Genomic DNA, 22,990 nt, shown 5'->3' with positions numbered 1-22,990 from the left:
TCCCTCTAATGAACCTTCTGATCATCACTAAGGGCATTGTCATTCTTCTAATCACCCAGGTTTTCAAATATGATGTCACCCTTGACTCTGCATTTTCACTTAAGCAATCAGTTGCTAAAACTTGTCATTTCTATCTATATCATTTCTTCAGTATATCCTTTTTTCTCCACTCACAAGACTACTGCAATAGTTCAGACCCTTCTCACCTTTCTCTTGACTCTTACAATAACCTAACTGGTCTTCTCTTTATTTTACTCTATTCTCCATAAACTTCTAAAATGATGTTCCTAAAACACAGATTTTATCATATCACCTTCCCTCCCACTCAAAAAGCTCCACTGGCTCCCTATTACCTTGAGGATCACCTATAAACTCCTTTGCTTGGCATGAAAAGCTCTTCACAACTTGGCATCATTCTATCTTTTTTTACACATTATTCCTTCTATGTTCCAGTCTCACTGTTGCTATAACAATCCATCTCTCACACATGTTTTTTATCTCCCACACAAGATGCTCCATTTCCCATCTCCATTCTCTAAGACTGGAATACTCTTTGGCCTCAACTCTGCCTTCTGCCATCCCTTGTTTCTTTCAAGATTCATCTCAAGAGTCATCTTTTGCAAGAGGTCATCCTCTAGAAGTTATCCTCCTCCTGTTCAACCTGTGCATGCTTTGAACATAGTATCACTTGGTTGAATTTCAATTCTAGGAAAGTAGTTATCCAGATTAATTGTGTCTTTGTATCCCTAGCACCTGGTACAATGCTAGACACCTAGTAGGTATTTAAAATGCTTATTGATGAATTGATCTTGGTCTTGAATCGGTCCTTTAATAACATTTGGCTTATGTGTCTTTATGTTGCTTAATAAAGATGCTGAGAATGATGATTCTTAAGTATCTGTCAGATCTGAGAAGTAGAAGATGATGTGAGGTGCTAGTGTGAGGACCTACTAAGATCCTAGGGCCCAGGTTTATAGATGCAACAGATTTCTCCACTTAATATGCTTTTAACTGGATATTCTCATTCCCCCCAAACAGAAAATCCAATATTCACAGTTCTTCAGAGAATGGATGGGAGTGGGTGGTATAAACAGATCAGCCTATCTCTGGCACTTAGAGTGATCCTGTCTGTTTTATTTGTTTCAGTAAGTGCTAGTTACATCTGCAAAGTACATTGCTCTCCGCTCAAGAGAGGTCTAAAATGGGAATAACAGTGGGTGGGTGTTTCAGAGCAGAAGGGAGGAATCCTGCCTAAGCTGTATGAGGGAAACATGCAGCACCTGCCTCAGCTATGTCTCACTCAAGTCATTGCTGTCAGGTGTAAATAGACTCTCCACAACCAGAAGGATAGCTATCTACTGATAGCTTGACCTTCCTATAAGGGCTTACTCCTTCTGCAGGTGAGGCTGCTTTTGCAAGTTTTCTCTTGTCAGAGAAAACAATGAAACAAGAAACTCCCATCAGATCACAAGTTGAGGAGAAAGGCTTACCAAATTAAGAAAAATTAAATACAAAGCCATTTGACTGGAAATACGTTTCAAGTTTGTAGCTTCGATTTTTGACCATCTGTTCCTAAGAGACTCAGGTTCCAGGGACTATTTAATAGCTTTGCAAGAATAGTAATGTTGAGGGTGGGAGATCTCAAAAAATAGTGGTTATGAGGATGGCCAAATGCTTTATGACTAGTTGGAGTTAGGGCACCATTTGAGAACTTTGTGTTGGGCCTTAGGAATTGTTGAAAACTAGTGGAATGAGGCTCTTATTTCCCTAGCCCAAACCACATTTACCCTCTATACATGGAAAACTAATCAACTCAATTAATTCTTCATGAAATTTTCAGCCCTTTGTGTGTGTATGTGTGTGTGTGTATGTGTATGTATGTATGTGTGTGTGTGTGTGTGTAGTTATAGTACCAATGCTAAAAGTCTAGAACATTTTCTGATCTAGTTCTAGAATGTACCATATAGTAGGTATATCTGGATGCTAAGTCATTGAAGGCCCAACTTTTTGACTAAATGAAAGTTGGCATTTTCTGGTGAAGCCAGGTCTTGAAAGATGTCAAACCTGCTTTCACCCCTTGTATAAAATAAATGAAGAATAGCACAATTTGCACATGTCCTGTTATTCTACCCAATGATGCCTTCAGTTAATTCCACCACAAAAACATTATCTATACAAGAACCAAATATTTCATTCACATTTAAGTTATTTAGGTCACACTTATATTGGAAGGACAAAGGATGAAGACAATAAGACACATAAAAAGAAAGTAGGGATAATGGAGTTCTTGACATCCCATTCTCTATAACTGATTGGGTTCATCATAGAAGATACTCATTCTGAATATATCAATCACAAAAGAGCAATCTTCAAAGATAATTCTTTTACAAAAGTACTTGAATTAGATGGTGGTCACTGGTGATTGAGCAAATGAAAATAAAGGCCTATGAATCTTGCTCTAATTATTAGAATTTGTTCCATTTAGAAAGGAAATCAAACTTTCTAAAGTCATTTCACAATAAAAAGGGGAGCTCTCTTGAGTACAGAAATTCCCAGTATAGCAAGAAAGCAAATGGCAAGCATTCATGAAATGCTTACTATGTGCCTAACCCTTTATAAGGAAAACAAGTATTCTTGCTTTTAACCCAACTTTTCTATTTGCAAATGCCAAAGGTTCATATAGAACATTTTGTTTGGAGATTTTATCAGAGCCTGGAAAAACAATCATTCCAATGCCAACTTTATTTCCCAAAAAGTCTTTTTCAGGGTATGTGGCTGAACATAGTTTCTGGCTGCAGTCATGCCACAGTTGCAAAAAGTAGATTTCAGAATATTGGGCTTAGTTTTCTTTATCCCAGAAAGGCATATTTTCACTATTTTACTTGACCTACAATCATAATATCAAGTCATTTTGAGTTGTTCACAATATTCTATTTGGAACCTTTATAAAATAATCCTAGAAAAAATGAGCAGTCAAGCCATTTTACTACTGTTATTCCTGGATGACTGGTTTGGCCTAGAAGGTAAGAAGTTTTATTTCTCATTATTTATTCATTCTCTCATTCTGGATTACATATATACCATTAGATGAAATGAGCAGAACCAAGAAAACTATTTACAACCATAGAACTGATATTTGAAGGATAACTTATGAATGTCCACCTCCAGAGAAAGGGTTGATGGATAGAAACAAGAAAGACAATATTTATATATGCATATTTTGTCATTTAATGCCTTCTATGGTATGGGGAGCATAGGGAGGGGGTGATATATCTACAAATTTTAATGTAATTAATAAAATATATATTATTAGAGCATAAGATCAAAGAGAGGACATACTATTTTCTTCTTGTAAGATGAGCAATGGCTGAAGAAGAGTTGATCAACCAATAGTCCATAGAATTACATTTACTAGAGTTTTTTCTAAGACACTAGAGCATTAACTTAGTAAGGTTTTAGTTTGTCCTGGAATAATAATATTTCACAATGAATCTACTAATTGCTAACATACTCATGGCTAACAGAAGCCATGTGTTTTTGCTACTCCATTCATCCACTCTTTCTACCAAGGATGCATTCTTTATTTAGGAAAACTTCCTCATTTTTGCTCAAGAATCTTTTAAAAACCATTAAAGCTCCTACATGGATATTGATAGCCCCTCCCTCCTGCCTCTCTCTCTCTCTCTCTCTCTCTCTCTTTCTCTCTCTCTCGGACTCCTTTGGCAGTCAGGTGAAGTCTATGGATCCCTTCTTGGAATAATATTTTGAAACACCTAAAATAAAATATAGAGGAATACAGAAGAAAACACATTGAAATATACAGTTATAGATTTTTTAAAAAGTTTATAGATTCTAGTTTAAGAACCTCTGCTCTACTTGTCAAAACAGGGATATTTATGCATTCTCATCAATTCCTTCTGACAGGAAGTCAGCAGCTATTCCATTAGGACCAACTCGCTGTGTTCTGGGTCAGACTTACCCTGTGGCACACAAAACAGCTCAGTATCTTTTGACTGGAGCTACTGAGAATGTATTTTGACTAGTGTGGTTGAGTTATCAAATGTGTCCTGATTGTCCTATGAGCTACCTCTTTTCGCTCTCTCCAAGAGCTGAGTACAACTGAGTTGAGCCCAACATTGTTTCTCTATGGGCTTCTTCAGAGAATCTCAGGAGGGCAGAACACAGACTTCCCATCATGCTCCACTGAACAAAGAGTGGGGGACGAATTGTGGCTCCACTCACCAGCATCCATAGCAAAGTTCAATAACAAACAACATTTGAACCCCATGGGGTTCTCCATGCTTGTAGGACTGTTTAAACCACAGGAAACTAGTCAGTGGGCTGTCTCCTGCTGCAGGAATGTGTACCTTTGACTCTCCCAAGGGTTTGAAGGGCTGTAAAGGAACAGCTGAAAATGATCACAGACACTGTGTACAATGAATTGAACATTTTCCATGTTCTTATGTTGACTTAAAGGGACACTGTCAAGATTTGGAGGTCAAATATCAGACCGAACATGCAACTTTATTATTTTTTTATCAGAGAAGGAAGATCTGATAAAAATGCTTTAAATTTTGCAAATGATATATTTCCCTTATGAAAAGGAAATCTGACTTCCACTTTTTGTGGGACCCACAAAATGTGTATTTTATCATCCTACTGAATGAGGAGGGGCACAAATAGCAGTTCATGCTGGTACTGATGGCCATGGGCTAAAGCTATGGAGCCCATCCATAAGCTTAGATTATGGCTATCCCTGAACTGCAGCCAGTATAATTTCAAACCCTTGGCACAACAGCCAAAAAGACCAAAAAAGAAGAAGAAAGGAAAAGGGGAGGTGAAGAGAAGGAAAGGAAAGACTAAAATAAAAGGAAAGAAGGAACTGTTTGCCAAGTAAGAAACTGACAAAATTGATACCAGTGAAGAATTCACTTTTGAGTTTAATAGGTATCACAATGAAGCTCTAGAAGAAGGGGGAAAATGTTGCATTAAAAGGGGAAAAAAAGCAAGAAGAAAAGCAAATAACTTGACAGTATCCCTTTAAGAACTTATGGACAATCAAGAATTGATTGATGCACAGAAACGAATTCTTCCTCCTTGATGGCATGCACCACATCTGTCTCAATGTTAGAAATGGAACAACCCAGGAGAGAGAAAGCAAGGGGTCAACCACTATGTGTCATGCACCTTTTCTTACACATTCACTGCAGTGTGGGACTTTTCAAAGCTGCACATGTGCCGACGGACACTGGTTGGTGGGCGAGAATTCTGGCTGCCTCTTCCTGAGGATTGAAAAGAAAAAGACACCCGGTGAGTGGTTATACACATGTACAGACATGGCGACTATACCACTCAGGAGGGTGCCTGGCCCTGACCTAGTACTGGCTCGACTCCTGTGACTCTTTATCTGCTTCTTTTCTATTTTGTTCTGATGCTTAAAATTCCTACATGGACTTGGTCATCTCCAGCCTTGATAGGAATTGAGGTGGGAAAGGGAGTGTGACCCAAGTTTGCTTTCCCATGGCAACATTTGTTTTCAGAACTTCCTAATATGACGCCCATTTTTCCCTTCCATCTTGTGAAATCTTTTCTCTCCAAACAGCAGATGGCTTTGCTCCTGATCTAAAGGGGACCTCTTCCCCCACACATCCTAACACATTTCTTTGTGCTTGGTAGTGCTGTAAATGAGGCAACAACCCCAGATCACACAGATATCAGGTCCTCTCCTTCTGAGAAGGGGTTGACAATAAGTCTTATATTCTCTTCTGCAGCCCCCATTTCATACTGGGATTTCTAATTGCACAGTTTATTCATTTTGAACATGTTTGGATCTCCAAAGAATTGATGGTGCCACCTAATAGGGTGCCATAGTTGTCTTTCTGGCACTCACAGATGGAATTCTGTTAATGGTGGAGAGACACAGAGCTCTCTGGGCACTTTTAGCTCTAATGGGAGAGCTGATGGTGCTTAGGAGGCAACTACTGCTGCTAGTCTACAGCTGTTTTCGCATGCTCTTATCCCCACAATGATACAGAATGAACAAAGCACACTCATATTTTCACTAAATATGGACAACAACAACCCAAAAGATCTATTATTACTGTAACTTTTCCTTTAGTGAATTTGATTTAAATATTTATAAAAAAGAAAACATTATAAAATTCTAAACTGATCAATGCAAATTCATAGATTCTAATCATAAGTCTCAATTATGCTCCTAAAATATGACTAAAAATCCTTCTCCATAATTCTCTCCTCACCCCATCCCAAGGCATCATTGTTACTCACAATGAATAAGATCAGTATGCTTGCCAGGTCTCTATTTATTACATCAATAGGAATAAAAATGGGTTACTTGAAATTCTTTTGTTTTTATATGGATATAAATGAATACATAAAAGTTTGGATTCCTTCTTCATGAATAAGATGCTGAGATACCTTGACATGAGCTCCATGTTATTATAGAGATCTATTTCTTTAAGTGGTTTTTGAGAAGAGGCCATTTGTGTGTGCTTACTACAAATTTATCACAGAAACATCCCTTAGTACTCAACAGGTCCATCTTGAAACCACAAGTCCACAAAGATAATTGAAACCTTGATCCAGAATGATCAAGAATATATGGTTTTCAATTTAGGATAACTTCTAAAATGAACACGAACATTACTATATACCTCATCAAAGAGGACAGGGAAAATGTATAGAATCTGACTTTTTAAAAGCCTTTTAAAAACATTTTCCAGTATTCCAAAAATGAAAAAAAACAACAAAGAGACGGTAGTTTTGGACAGTATCAATGTTTAAAAGTTATCTTAGACTTTAAGAAGTAAAGAAAAAAGTGTCATTTTATGGCGCTCATAAAGACCAACTATGCAATATAAGGCAACATGTGAACCTAAGCTAAACTTTAAGCATTCAATTTCCTACTCTAACTGGCCATTGATTTTGTCCTTGATCACTAATAAAATAAGTGAGTGGAGGAGGAGGCTATTTGATTTAAGTCAATAAAAATTGATAAAAGCTCTGCTATATGATAAGTACACTCTGACAGTCACAGAGAAAGCTGAAAAATGCAAATTTTTAATTAGAAACAATTATATATCATGGAGACACAGAACACTAAAGTTCACTAATCACATAAAGCAAAATATAGTAAGTGCCAGGTGAATAGTATAGACTTAAAACACTATTCAATCCCATGAATGTGCTATCAACAAATAATTATCAAGTCTGATTTTCTGCAGGACTCTGCTTCAGGCTACAATGGACAGACCAAGAGTAATAAAAGTACCAATAATTATAATATAATAATGAGAAGTGGCAGAACATAATTGATGACAGTAGTATCAAGATACCTGGGCTCAGACCTTAATCTGCCAAAAACTAGTGGTGAAAGATGTGTGACTTGACCTCTCAATGCCACTCTCGAAGACTAGAGATAAGTTTCAGACAAATTGGTGATCTGCTTCAGTGGAAGGAATATCCAAATCAGGAATTCCATACATTGAAAAAATTGGAGGAACTTTCTTCTACTCCTGCCCCATACAATGATAATAATTATTATATTATACTTGTATAAATATAATTGTAATAATGGTAATAAACAACTTTTAGCTTATTACATTTTGCAAAACACTTTTTAAAACTATTATTTTATTGGAAACTCACAAAAACTTTTTGAGGAAGTATAAGCATTATTGTCTTCATTGCATATGAAAAGAAACTGAGGATCGGGGAAATAATTATTTGCCCATATTCATGTGGACAATAGGCATCAGAGGTAAGATTCAAACCTTAGTTTCCCTTGATTCTCAATCTAGTATATTTTGTATATTTGTATATTCAAGCTATGTCTTATAAGACCTAGGCTCTGCCTTCAAGGAGCTCACAGTCTAGTTAATCCAGTTGGATGTTCACACAAAGAACTGTAATACAAAACATTTTCCTAAGTGGATTATATCTTAACAGACCATTTTCTTATTGTAGCTTTGGAAAGAAGTGAAATGTTAATGGTTTGCAGACAGCCAGGTAGAACAGAAGATTGGATGATGATCCAGGAGTCAGGAATACCTAAATTCAAATCTGTCTTCAGACATTTGTTAGCTATATTACACTGGACAAATTACTTAACCTCTGTCTTCAGTTTTCTCTGCTTTAAAATGGAGAGAATAATAGCACCTACTTTAGGGTTGTTAAGAAGATCAAATGAGACACTATTTATAAAGTATTTAGCACTATGCCTAGCACATAGTAATCCTTCCTTTTTTCCTCCATGAAGAATCTCCTGTAGCTATTTTACAGTATATGGAATCTGAATTACATCGTCAGCAGTTACAATACCATATATCCTACTAAACTCAATCTCAAAGTGAAAGCTCAGGAGGAAAGATGGCCTGCAGAGGTATATGAAAAAAAGGCACAAATTTAGATTTGAAATCAGTGTCCATGGTGCCCAGGAGCACCATGGTGGTGCAGCTTCCTAGATGACAAGTTTAATTTTAAAGTCTTGAGTCATTAACCTCATTCTCTAGAATGTTTTGATCCTCCTAAAAGTCTTCCTTTTTGCAGCCTGGATAATCCAGGGCTAGGCAAGTATAATGTACAGGTAAAGGTGAGTATGACTTTATAGGAAAACATGAGTGAATGTTTGTGCATTAGCTATACTTGTATAAATAAGGGATAAAGCTGGGATGATTCTTCTTGTTAGTCTTGAGATCACAGTAATCATAATAGTGTGGTTATTCTTTAAGAACAAAAGAACCATTGAAGCTAGGTGGTTCAGTGGATTGAGAACCAGGCCTAGAGATGGGAGGCCCTAAATTTTAATCTGGTCTTAGACATTTCCTAGCTATTTGACTTAACCCCAATTGCCTAGTCTTCTTCTGTCTTCTGCTTTGGAATCAATACTTAATAACAATTCTAAGGCAGAAGGTAAGGGTTTGAAAAAGAAAAAAAAGCATTGAAAGAGCCATTCATATAAACCAGGGACTCTAGGCCTTTTTCGTGTGTTATGGTTGGTAAAAACTATAGGGCCTTTTGAAGAATAATATATTTAAATAATAAAACATATAGGATTTACATAAAATTATAGTATTTACAAAGGAAACCAATTATATTGAAATATAGTTATCAAACTATTTAAAAAATCAAATTGATGGACTCCAGATCAAGAACCCTTGATAATAGAAAACATTTTTGTGATGCTTCAAAAGAGATAGGATAAACATTGTTTCTCTGATTTTCCAAGGCCAAATATATCATATTTTTATTCTCGTTTGATATTACCCATCTCCTCTAATCTGTTCTTCATTTCTTCAAAGAGCTCATATTTTCATTTGTGTGGATTATCTCTCTATTCACGCATAGTGAAATTCTTCCATGCATTAGCAGACACACATCAAGATTTGCAGGGGGAGAAGGGGAACCAGAAAACCTTGTTACCTGGTGGCCTACTTTATAGGGATGAGTCTCAGAACTTAGTGAAGTGGGTTCTTAGACAACACAAAGATATCCTGTCCTTGAGTTTGTATTTCAGACATTCCAGCTTGGTTGGACCTGCCAGAGCTTGCCTTCCAGTGTCATAGGCTTCAAAAAACTCCAGGGTCATTTCCATAATATGAAAGTTACTGGAGTAAGGACTTAGTGAAGGTTCTTTTCTTTTAGCAGAGAGAACCGACATATGACTGGGTGCCTCTACTATTGTATTTGTAGGTATGCACTGGAAGTCAGAAACATTTTTAGAGAGTTTCTGAGGTTATTGCTCTTAACCTACAAATATTTGTCAGAATTCATCACTGTTCATCATACATTTGTAGAAAAGCTTATAAATACACATTTGCTAATTTTTGCTATTCAGTATATGCATGGGGTGACAACACTGAAGTAACTGTAGCCTGTGCTTCAGTGATGACTTTCCAGCTGACCTTCCATGCCTCAGTGAATTCAAAGGAATGTGCCACCCCTTTCTCAGAGGAATATGTTAGTCACCATCTCCTGTTTCACTCAGCAAGGAGAAAAAATGGTCATAGGTACAAATAGTTGATTAGTTTCTCATGCTCGATTGTGCTGCAATAACTGCACAGCTGTTACAGAGAAGCTCCTTTTTCCAATCTCACAGCCTCCCCAAATAACTACTGATGATCCCAGTTCACTCTGTTTTTTAGACACATGGCCCTCTAGACATAACTCCTCTACACATCCAGTCTGAGTGTTGAATTATGCATTTCACTCTCTTCCCCTGTGGTTGGAAACTGTATAGAATTAAAAGGAAGCTGAGAACTCCCGAGAGGGTGGAAACAGATGGATGTGTTTGTTTTGTTTATTCCACCAACCATATAGAATAGATTGAGCATTTAAAATGCAAGACAGCTATACGGACTTCAGAAGAAAATAGATACCTTTTTCCTCACCTTAATGAAAAGTCCTTTGACTTCATGAAATATCTCACCTTCTAGTACTCTCCAATTACTTGTCTCAAACCCAAGCTCCATGTACATAGGTGAGGATAGATTTGGGGCTCCAAAAACCATTTAACTCATTGCTAAAATACATTTATCTTCTGGCTAAGACTTGCCTCTAGGAAGGTCAATGAAACCTAACATCCCAGGGTAACTTTTGGCTAGAAGTGAAGGAAAATACTGGTATGAATTGAAGTTTGCCACACGTTAGTGTTTAGCCAAGAGAATGACTCCAGGAGCTAACAAGTCTGGCATTAATGACAGAAGCATGTAAAGGAAGCTGACAACTAAAGCTAGTATTAAAAATGGTTTAAGAACATCAATGAATGGAAATAACTGTGAATTGAAATGATTAATTTCAGAAAGAGTAGGGCAGTGATAAAGCATAGTACATCTTTCTAGAAAGAAGTCAAGATTCTCATTTGTTGGATACAGCCATATTTTCTTACGGCTGCTAAAGTACATGTCTAATAGCAAGGAAGCATTTAATTGCCTTTCTGGCTAATTGAATTGTTTTTGGATGTGGATAAGAGGCATGCAGAACAAGGCAAACAACAACCTGCTCCCTACAGAGAGATGCTGCAGTGAATCTATAGTTGGGAAATGTTTTCATGAAAATTGCTAGAAATTCTAATCAACTCCCATCTCTAAGTGTGTGCACTAAGAATGTGGCTTGTACTTCCAGACCTGTTAAAAATTAGAATTTAGAATAAGAGCATTTTGGGTGCCCATCATTTTAAATGTCAATTAAAAAAAGATTAGACATTTTTGTATTTCTAGTCATTTCAACAGGGTTTTCACTCCCATGATTCATCAGTATGATCCCATAAATTGTTCTTGAGGGCATAGTCTCACTGACCTAATCAAAATTCATTAATGCTGAAAGTGAGTCAATCAAAAGCTGAAGTGCTGAAATATTGAATTAAGGTCATTATCTTTCTAAGAATGAGTTTTTTTTTAAGACCCTTGTACTTCGGTGTATTTTCTCATAGGTGGAAGAGTGGTAAGGGTGGACAATGGGGGTCAAGTGACTTGCCCAGGGTCACACAGCTGGGAGTGGCTGAGGCCGGGTTTGAACCCAGGACCTCCCATCTCTAGGCCTGACTCTCACTCCACTGAGCTACCCAGCTGCCCTTAAGAATGAGGTTTTGAAATGAATGCTATACGGTTATCAATTTAGAGCTGGTACAGTAGTACTTTAGACATCATTGAGGCATAGGGCCACAAATCTGGGACTAGGAACAACTACAGAATCTATCTGAAAAACGAAATGGCCAAACTAGATAGATTCTATAGTCCCTTCTAGTTCCAGATCCGAATAGTTAATCATAATTAAGCACAGAACAGAAGCAGTAATTGTAAGCAACTAAGTACAATTTAATCTCAAATTATATTACAGATGTAGCAAGATGATATAGTGGAAAGCATACTAGATTTGGTGTCAGTTTGGGATCAGAATCTATGACATTATTATGGTATGAATGAATGAAAAGACATTTATTTTGTATTTGCTATAATATAAACTATCATAAAAATAATAGAATACAAAGTGTTAAGAAAATAAAGTATTCACTAAGTGCCCAATACTGTGCTAAACACCAGACATGCCAAAAGGGAAGATAGTCTGTACCCTCAAGAAGCTTACTTTTTAATGGAAACAAAAAAGATAGGGGAGAGGTAAGTGGTGAGGGATATTTTGGCTCTAAAAGTTACAGAGATGATGAATGGAATCTTAGGGGAAGGATATGTTGTTTATTCAGTCATGTGATAAATACTGGTTGAGTACTTATATGGTCCCCTTCATTCATCTATTGACCCATACTCTGTGAACTTATTTTATAATCTGTTGTCAGCATCAAGACATGGAGGTCACAGTTCAGTGAATGCTTACTGAAGTTCTGTGGATCTTTCCAATCTATGATTTATAATAACCAGTGCTATTATTATAACCAGTCTCAATATTATAATATATATCCCATATATATTACAAATCTATCTCTATGCGTATTCATGTTATATAACAAAATATAATGGACTACATAAACATTTCAAAACTCAAAAGGAGCCAAAAAGTCATTTGAGGTCTTTTTTCTCTCTATCAACACTTCTCAGGGTATGATTATATAATGTTACAATTTCTATTGCTCTCACCCAAGTTGCTTTTGCCATCCCACATCAAATGTTCTGAAATCTCTAGCAAAAAGAAAAACACAAATGAATTTATCCTCAAATACCCACTCAGTGAGCAGAGGTCCTGCTCCTCTTCTTTCCAGAAAGGAAAAAAAAAGAAACAAGAATCAAAAGAGCTGCAGGAAACATATTCTCCTTTTGCTGAACAAGAAGGTTAAAATCACAAGAAAATATACAGCTGAAAGAACAGCTAATAAGAAAACAATTCAAGCAGAAATTATTACATCTGACAAGGTATACTAATCATCTATATGTTATACCAGGGCTGGAGCCTTTCTTTTGCCTTCAGCAATGGAGTGGCTTTATCTCTAGTGTTGAGAACAATTTTTTAATGCTATAATTTACACAGTTAGGTTTTTATTCTCATGTATATGTGCATTTTCTATTGAATGAACAAAACCTCCACATTGAAACAAAAAATAAAAGTGACACCAAGGGTGGGGAAATCAATCTGCACTTCCAGATAGACTTTAAACTGCCAAAGTGGGACAGGGAGGCATTATATTATTTCATAGAGATTGTCAAAGACCTGTAGAGAGGAGGAGGATTCAAACAAATTGTTAAGAATCCAAATGTTCAGTTTAGGATGTTTTAAGCAACTGAATTCAATAAACATGTATTAAATGCCTACTATATGAAAGGCACTGAGAGAAGGAGTTGTGTGTGGTGATAAACTTGTTATACAGGGCCTAAGCTGGATTCCTAGCTCTGCTACACAAGTGACCTTGAGTAAGACTCTCTCTGGACTTTAGTTACTTTATCTCTAAAATTCTGGGATTGGGTTGGTGACTCCTAAAGACCCTTTCAGTCTAAGGATCTAAGATGCTAAAAGAGAGAGGCACTGTGGAAAAGTGAATAGAAAAGTAGATTCAAGAAACAAGTGATGTTTCTGATACATACTCCCTATGTAACTATGAGAAAGACATTTATTCTCTCATTGCTCTAGGAAACTCTTATAAGACTGTTATTGAAGAGCAGCTGATGTGTCTTGGTGTATAGAATTACTGCACTGTTGTTTCTGCTGCTGCTGGTGCTATTATTACTACTATTACTACTAGTAGTACTAGTACTAGTACTGCTACTACTACTATTACTACAGCATTTATATAGTACTTTAAGATTTTCAAAGAGCTTAATATACATTATTCCTTTGGTTCTTACAGCCATCCTGCAAGGCAGGTGCTGTTATTATCCTCACTTTACAGATGAGGGAACTGAGGCAGATAGTAGAGTGCCTTATCAAGATTGAAGCTAGATTCTATAAGCATAGACAAAAAGGGAGAATGGGTCTATCTTCAAGAGTTTACATTGTTTAAGAAATCAATATCTTCTTAAGAATTACATCTTGAAGTAAAATATCTATTAATGAAAAATGATTCAGATTCCTAGAAACAAGTTTGTTAAATTAGTTCTAGACATGTGCCAGAGCCTGCTGGAGCCTGCTCCCTTCCCTCTCCATGTGCACCTGAGGACATCACCTGCCCCCTCTGCCCAGCAGCCCAATGGGAGTGCTTCCTCCCTCCCCTGTCTGGGGTAAGGCAGGGGGCTCACATGTGATTTGAGGGTTGCAGTTTGGGCATTCAATCTCTAAAAGGTTCACCATAACTTTTTTATTTCATAAAAGTTGTATGGGATTTCTGAACTTTATGGATACATTTAGTAAGCTAATAGTACAAAATAGATTTCTTGGCTTAAACAGAATTTTCTTTCATCCCTCTCCTCAATTTCTTCCCTTTAACCTTTTCCACCAACATGAAAGGGAACTAAATTGTGAGTGTCCTTCACAACCATATATCTCTAGGCAACTTCCTACCTGTTAATTTTGACAATTTAGTCCCAGAATCAGCTTACTTTAATTTAATTCAACTCAGTTCAATTCAAGCATTCACTAAAGTTCTTCTACATGCCAGAACCAATGCTAGGAGAAAATATTAATAACAGTATATTGGATAAAGGCTATTAAAAGGTGGTACTACTCCTACACCAGGACCTATGGAAGCCCTATCTCTGGCAAAATCTTTGTAGTTAATAAAAATTAGTTATGAGGTTTCTTTCTTAATGTGCCAGAAAATGGAATATGTCAATGTTCCTTTTCTTGATGGCCACCAAAATTATACAAAAGCTCAGATACTCAGATACTCCTTCATTTAAGTTCTTGTATTTGAAAATTAAATATCCTTTCAAAATTTTAAGATGAGAGACAAAGGCAAAGAGCCCTTATGATTTTTAAATTTTATTTTATAGGCAGCTTGTCATAACTATTTCTCTAGATGATTTATTTTTTCTAATTACTATGTTTATAATTTAGACAGTAATAATCAAGGGAGACAATGTCTTTGGCTTAGAATCATGAAGATCAGTGAATTATGATTTACCCAAGTGGGGTTAAGTCTTAAAATATAGCATTTAATCCCACTCTGTGGTTTTTTCCTATAAAAATAAAATTGATTGAAATAAAGTATTATTTGTTTATGCTGTTATATATTAACAAATACATATCACTTAGAGTAATATATAAATAAAATACATTAAATGTATTACTTAAATAAACTGATTTATGTATTTAAATATCTTTTTAATCTTTCATATTGATCTTCAATGGTTAATAGTCATCATTTAATTAACACTGGTATCTAGCTTTAAAGAAAATTCTTTAACTCTGTATCTGATTTAGGAGGTGTTAAAAAATCTTCACTTTATGTCCAAAGAGGGCTACTGGAAGTCAAGAGATGTTTTTCTCTAAAGCTTGTTTTAATTGCTTTGATGGAAGAACTTTATCTCTAACTACTTAGCTAATCCCAAGAAAGACTATAGGTTTCTGCTTCTCTGATCATTTTTTTTATATGGAGGGAATTGTTTTCTTTCATCTTCTCCTTCTGTGATCAGAAAAAAGAGGAAAAAGAAAAAAGATTATATTTCTGTCCAGATATCTACAGTTACAGGGAAGTTAACTTTCCTAGAACTTACTACCTTTATCCATCAGCCTCCTACCCTCTTTAATCACTTGACTTCAAAGTCAGTAGCTAAAATAAAAACTACTTTGCCCTAAATATTAAAGATTATCTTTTAACTTTCCCAGCAAGGTGCCTGGCTTCTTCAAAGAGTACTTTTTAAAGGGTGACAGACTTTCCATGTCAAAAATATACATTTTAAAGCACCTTTAAACCGATATGATTTTGCCCTGAAATATATAAAATTTAATCAGATATATTTTCATATCAAACCTAGATAAAACTCAAACAGGATAATCAGTTCCCAAATAAGCAAGAGTTATAAAATAAACTTAAAAAGTAAATATCGCAAATTTTACGCAGAGATCAACAATAACTCATTTTGACGATATATTAAGATTTATAGAGTAGTTTGTTGACACCAGCTTGGTAATGTAAGGAGTGTAAGAATTATTACAGATGAGGGAACTGAGACTCAGAGAGATGCAGTGATTATTCATAGTTATATGGCTAAAAAAAATGCCAGCTTTGAGACTTCAGCTTTTGGGTGTTCTGACTAGGTTCATTCAAACACACTTGTATGAAGAAGCCCAAATAGTTGTCAACTTCCCAGAAGAGGGTCAAACACCAGGAAAACTGGTTCATGCCCACCAAAACTCGGGAGACTACTTTGTAAGCCAGAAAAATGTGTTAATTTATCACCCAAGAGATCTTGATCAAGTAAACTAGAATACTTATCAAGGCAACCTAGTCAGATTTCCCTATTTTATATTGCACACTTTCTCTTTATAACACACCCATTGCTTAGATATGAATAGATAAACTCATACCCATTGATATGAGCAAAGAATTAGATTTTGACCAAAATATGCTTATACCCTGCCCTTACTATTGCTTCCTTCTTCTCTTAGCATCTTGAAAATGACTTCCATATTTTTTGTTTCCATGAATATTTTGAACCAGTCCATTTTTCACACAAACTCTTTGATCTTAGTATAAATAACACCTTGGCTGAATTTAGAAGCTAAACTAACAGATGGAATCCTATGAGAGTCAAATGACCTAATCATTTGCTAGGAACAGATAAATGTGTGTGGACAGGTTAAAGGGGAATTATGTCAGACCAGATATTCTCACATTTTGCTGCTACTATGCTGATTTTACAGTAATACCTTATGTTTCAAGTTAAACTTCCATTGCAAACAGAACATAACATCTTTACATTTATAAAACTCCACCTAACTGAAGATTGTACAGTTTGAGACTAGCAGATGGCTGAAAAGAGTTTTAGTAACTACATATGAAACCCGAAGCTTAAACTTGGGAACTTGAAAACAAGGCTTCTTCATACAAGTGTGTTTGAATTTGAGGCAAACACATAAGGTGTCACACATGTAATTACTATGTATAAAAATCTGCTAATGTTGAAATGGTATAGTCATTCTTGTCTTGTAGCTAAAGTCTAAGAAATTACTTTGGTCATTTTTTTAAAAGATAGAAATCTATTTCTGGATAATTTTCAAAGATTTTTCTTGCTACACAAAAGAACAACAAAAATAATGCAACATTTTTGACTCTGTGAGCATGTTGTTTGTTCCTATATCAGATATTAGATTCTCACATACCTCTCAGTATCTTCACTCATAATATCCTGAATCTTTACATGAGACCCCTCCAGTATTTTACTTGGCTTAGTCTCCCAAAGATAAGTTCATCTACCCTTTCTATCTCTCAGTCAAATTAACCTTTCCAATATTTTATAACATTTCAAAACTTTTTTTTTCATATATCATCTTATTTAATTAAGCTCCATAACAATTCTGTGAGGTAGCTGCTATCCCATACCTATTCTACAGATAAGGATACTGAGGCCTAAAGAGAAATTTATATTGCTAATTAAATACCAAAGTTAGAATTAGAACTCAGGTCTCGGGGGCAGCTGGGGAGCTCAGTGGATTGAGAGTCGGGCCTAGAGACAGGAGGTCCTAGGTTCAAATCTGACCTCAGACACGTTCCAGCTGTGTGACCCTGGGCAAGTCAATTGACCCCCATTGCCTACCCTTACCACTCTTCCACCTATGAGTCAAAACACAGAAGTTAAGGGTTTTAAAAAAAAGACACATAGAACTCAGGTCTCTCCTAATTTCCATTCTACTATGTTTTCTTTTATTCTATGCTGTCTCTCTATTTTCTCCTCTCAGGGTTTTAATAGGCATATGGCTACTTGATCTTGGCTAAGGTATTAATTGGTAATAATGGTAGTAATAGGAGCACCTAGATAGCACAGTGGGTAGAGTGCCAGTCCTACAATCAGGAGATCCTGGGTTCAAATCTGGCTTCAGACACTTCAGAGCAAATCATTTAACCCACATTGCCTAGACCTTACTGCTCTTCTGGCTTGGAACCAATACTTAGTTCTTTTTTTAATTTTAATTTCAGATCACTTATCAGATTGATATTTTGATTTTAAAACAGAAGGCGAGTTAAAAAAAATAATGGTAGTGATAATGTCCCATTCACTCTATTACGATTACTATTCAAATTGTATTTATAACCCTTAATCATACTCATAATTTAGATGTGTCCCAAATTTTAAGATAGTCACAATTGCTTAGCTGTTAAAAAAATGACATGATAAAGTGAATGTTGCAAAAACAGAGTTTACATGGCATCCCCCCATATATCTCAGAAACAGCCGGCTGGAAGGATGTTTTGAACTGGCAGCTCTTCAGAATAAAATTGAAGACGATAGGGTAACTTGGAAACTATTCATTATAGCATCTGGTCTGTGTTTATAGCTACATATGCAGACTGCTGAACACCCTGCACACACTGTAAACTTAGTGATTACACATCTAGAATGGAAATAAGTTCATTGGATAACTTGCTATCCAGAGTACGCTGCCCCATGTTTTAGAATTGGCATAACTCTCCTGGGTTTGTGTTATTACAGAAAACATCAGATTGTTTTTGGCTTTAACTCTGGAAAAGATAAACTAGGGAAATATTGAACTTTAACAACAAAAGCAGAAACATAGGAATTGGACTATTGTTATGGTTTAAAGTGATATTTTCCAAAATAGAATGTAGGAGGAAGAGATGGGGTGGGGGTGTCAAAAAAAGGAACTGGTAAAATGAGAAAACGACCCAGCAGGTTGTCTGATGTTTTTTGGGGGGTGGGGGAGGCTGGTTGAAATTTCACCTAAATTATTCCATTTGGATTGAACCAATTATCAATAGCTCATGAAAAGTTGCTTACTGTAAGTTACTAGTTAAATAATTTTCATTTTAATATATGACTAAATATTAAATTATACCCATGTAGTGCTTTTTATAATACAAGGTATCTTTTGCATGTGATCTTACTCTTAAAAATAACTCAATGGGATAAGGAGCATATCCATTATTAACACAATTTGATAGCTGTGGAAATTGATTAGCATCTCGCTGATCTTAAACATCTCAATGCAGATGATACATCTGGTTTACAATTAGAGTTTGTTATAACCTAGTAAAGCAGATTTCATGGATATATAGTTTTTCAGTAAATTCAGGACAGAACGGATGAATAGTGAACTAAATCCATCCTCAAATAAATAAAAATAAATAAATTCCCTAAATGGTTTATGAGAACAGAATATGGACCCTCAACAAAAGCTTGGATTCTTTTGGTAAAAGAAATTATAATTTCCCTCCAGAAAAGAAAAATTCCTGGGTTCTGAGGAAAGCAATGCCAGAAGACCACAGGCAAACAAAATGGGGCACAACAAGCTGTAATAATGCTTGGCTGCCTACACAGTTATTTCTTACTGGTAGTTATGGAATCACTACCTTCCTACTCATTTATAAGTATTCACTGAATCCACACATGCTTGAAATCATTGTACTTGTGCCATATGTCGAAGAGTTCAGGACTTCATAAAGGCACACTCCTTCCACTGGGGGATCTTACAATTTATGTGAGGCAGAATATATTATAGTGAGTAAAATACTAAAAGATGAACAAAAAGCTTCAATCAATCAAGAGACATAGGGGAGCTTTATTTCAGCTGCATCTTATGAAAGAATTTCTTTTTACTTTACATTTCTGATGGACAATGGCTGATGATGGTTTACCAGTCACAAAGCATGATGGAGAGCATTGTCACAGCAACCTATTGACTGACTCTACCATTGCATCTTTCCACTTTATTTTATATACCACCAAAGTTGGATAGTCAAAATAAACAGGTATTTTCTAAATACTCTAGAAATATGAAGTGACTTTTGACCTCTTGATTTCCTATAATATGGGAGAAATTCTATGAAGACATTAGGGTAGTGCCACTATAAATAAATAGCTTAAGGTATAATGCATTATTTAAAATGATTACTTTTATGTAAATATGACTTTAAGATCACTTATTTTCTTTAAAAAGTACATAGTTTAAAAGGACAGAAAAAATACTTCATGTGTATGTTCAAAACCAAGTCAATCAGAAAGAATAGAGGAGTTTAAAAATACACATATTGCTGTTATCAGTGCCATATCAGCTTCAATTCCTTTTTGAAGAGACCTAGTCAATAACACAAAACTCATGGAAAATTTTGAAGCACCATATTGAAGGCAGAAAAATTCCAAATAAAAATGTTGAAGGGAAAGAACAAAAAGAAGTTAATCTATTTTCCCTTCTTTTTCTTTCTTACTCTTATAATTTATCCTCCTTCCCTTTCACCAAATCTCTTCTACTTCATTTGCCTTTGGACTCAGTGGGTCTGGTCTTATCCTAGGACATTTCTGACTTAATTTTCTCTTCTTTTCCCACTTTGCTTCTTGCTAATAGCTAACTACTTGGAAGTTGGTTCAGAGATAGGAATTTAATCAGTCATGCAAACCATAGGCATCCACAGAATGTTGGCCTGGTATGCCTATGCAACCAATGAAAATAAATTGACCACAAATAATTTGGGGGCATTGCCAGTCTATTAAGTCCCTAAAGGGTTTACCTGCCAATTTCACTATTTGGGTAAAAACCTTCAGGTAGAATTCAAATTCTGGTTTCAAAATCTGTTAGTCTTTTTTTCTGATTCCTGGGAGATGAGAGGAACTGGTGATCTCCCATTTATTCTATCTCCTTTCATGTCTTTTTCCTCATGCAAGACTAGAGTCAAGGTCAACAGGGTCCTTCCCCCCACTACATAATTTCCCAAACTTTATTAGTAGTTTTACTAGGTGTCTATAGATAGGGATGATAGTAATTTTATGTTGAAATAGATTTTCTCTTTATTTGAAAAAAAGGGTTAAAAATTCATCTACTATTTATTAAGTATAGAAAAAACCATCCATAAGAATAGATATGATGATGTCTGATCACATTTTAAAGACACAGTGATGGAGGAATTTATGTACTTTTCACATCTTAGCATAGCTATCATCTTTAGGGGGATTGGAGCCTTACAGCTGTGCATTTTTCCCCAATAAAGGACTTCTATAATAGAAACTCCCTCACTAATATCAATAACTTGTTTATAACTTAGATAATCAACTCATGGGATTAAAAGAATTGCTTATGATCACACACCTAATATGAGCCTAGTTCTTTCTGACTTTCAGGCCAGTCCTACAATCTCTAGATTGTACTGACCTCCAGGAAACCTTAGAGCTACTATTAATTCTATTTTTTCCTCATATGTGAAATATGTACAAAAATAATGGCCTGCCTCCCTCTCAGGGTACTGGGAAGCCCAAATGAGAAACTGAGTGAGGAAGTATTTGGAAAGGTATAAATTCTCGGACAAATCTAAAGTATTTAATTCATTTCAAAAGAACGAGGTTATGCAGCTGTTGGGAATTACTGAAAACTCCTTTCTATTAAATTTTGATTATAGAAAGTGAAATTAAAGACAAGAGTAAGGAGAATGATTTTCTTCTATAATTTTCATATTCATATTATAAATTAAAGTGAATTTTATTCAGAAGCCTATAAAAGTCACAAGAATTCTGACTCTATTATGCATGTACACTAGAGAGGAAAAATACAAATTTGAACATATGTTCTTGAGCAAAAGAAACCAAAACAGGAAGCAGGGACATGGAAGGGCATATTAAACAAACTGTTTGGTGCAAGTAAGAAGAGAGAAAGGATCAAGACAGGAATGTTCTTAAGAAGTCCTAAGATAGAGTCTTTACAGTTCATGTTCCTTCCTTATTCTACAGTTTCAAGCTAGGGAATTATATGGTTCAATGAACAGAGAGTTAAACCTGGAGTCTAGAAGGCTTGAGTTCAAATCCTTCCTCAGGTCCTTACTAGTCAAGCAACCTCAGACAAGTCCTTTAACTTATGTCTGCCTCAAGTTCTTCATCTGCAATTTCTTCATCTGTAATTGGGGATAATAATAATATCTGCTTATCAGGGTTGTTATAGGAATAAAACTGAGATAATATTTATAAGGTACTTTGTACACTTTAAAGTAGCATGTAAATGTTAGTTATTGTAATTATTAATATTATTATCATTCATTACTGTTTCTCATGTATGTTGATCATAGTATCATACATGAATGTATGAATATATACATTACTGAGTTCATATCCAATTCACTACCACAGGGATATCTTTAAAAATATTTTTCTCTGTGAAAATAATAAAAATGAAAAGTGATTGGATAATTTGTCCAAGGGGACTCCATTAAAAATTTATGGCTGGTCCCAAAACTTAGTCACTTAGTCTAATGGAATTGCTGTTGAAATATGAACTATATCCTTTTCTTGCTGCTTGGGTTGTTCATATTCATATACTTCCTGCTGAATCTAGTAATGATATAACTGCCCAAGGTTCTAGACTGACAAAATTCATATGGGAGGCATACTGAAAGTTGGCCTGGATAAGAAACAAGAGCTACCAGTTATGATGTTATATCCAGATTACTATGACCCACTACCACCCATATCTGTTGGATGGCACCATATTCATGTTTCACAAAGCTTATTTATTGAATTTTCACTAAATGTAGAACACTATAGCATTATTGATTTAGAGCTGGAAGTGACCTCAGAGTTTAGCTTCTTTAACAGGTGATGAAACTGAGGTATAGAGAGATTAAGTAGACCTGTAAGGAACAGAATATAAGCCACCAATAGAATTACAGCTATAACTGCTGGCCAAGAATAAAGGGATTCTAGAGATGCTTTGCTGCTAACTGTTTTGTATTCCCAGTTTTTCATAGAAATAGAAAGAAAGTGAATGTCAAGTCTTCTACAAAAAGTTGAGAAAATGAGGAAGATAAAAATAGCAGAGGAAAATGGAGATAGGGTAGGAGGAAAGGTAGGAGGGAATAGTGAAAACGAGAAAGAGAGAGAGAGAGAGAGAGAGAGAGAGATAGATAGAGAGAGAGAGAGAGAGAGAGAGAGAG

General features: G+C 35.6%; 1 protein-coding gene across 1 annotated transcript in view; it reads right to left on the bottom strand.

The window, feature by feature from the left end:
- The window catches only part of GRM1 (glutamate metabotropic receptor 1), a 418,809-nt gene that overhangs the window by 5,191 nt on the left and 390,628 nt on the right, over window positions 1-22,990 (bottom strand). The window contains exon 7 of the mRNA XM_044675454.1: window positions 5,198-5,282. Within this exon, the coding sequence (XP_044531389.1) occupies window positions 5,198-5,282 (85 nt within the window). The remainder of the gene's footprint in view (window positions 1-5,197; window positions 5,283-22,990) is intronic.

This window comes from Gracilinanus agilis, chromosome 4, assembly GCF_016433145.1.
Source record: "Gracilinanus agilis isolate LMUSP501 chromosome 4, AgileGrace, whole genome shotgun sequence".
NCBI lineage: Eukaryota > Metazoa > Chordata > Mammalia > Didelphimorphia > Didelphidae > Gracilinanus > Gracilinanus agilis.
This window is presented reverse-complemented; position numbering and strand designations above follow the sequence as displayed.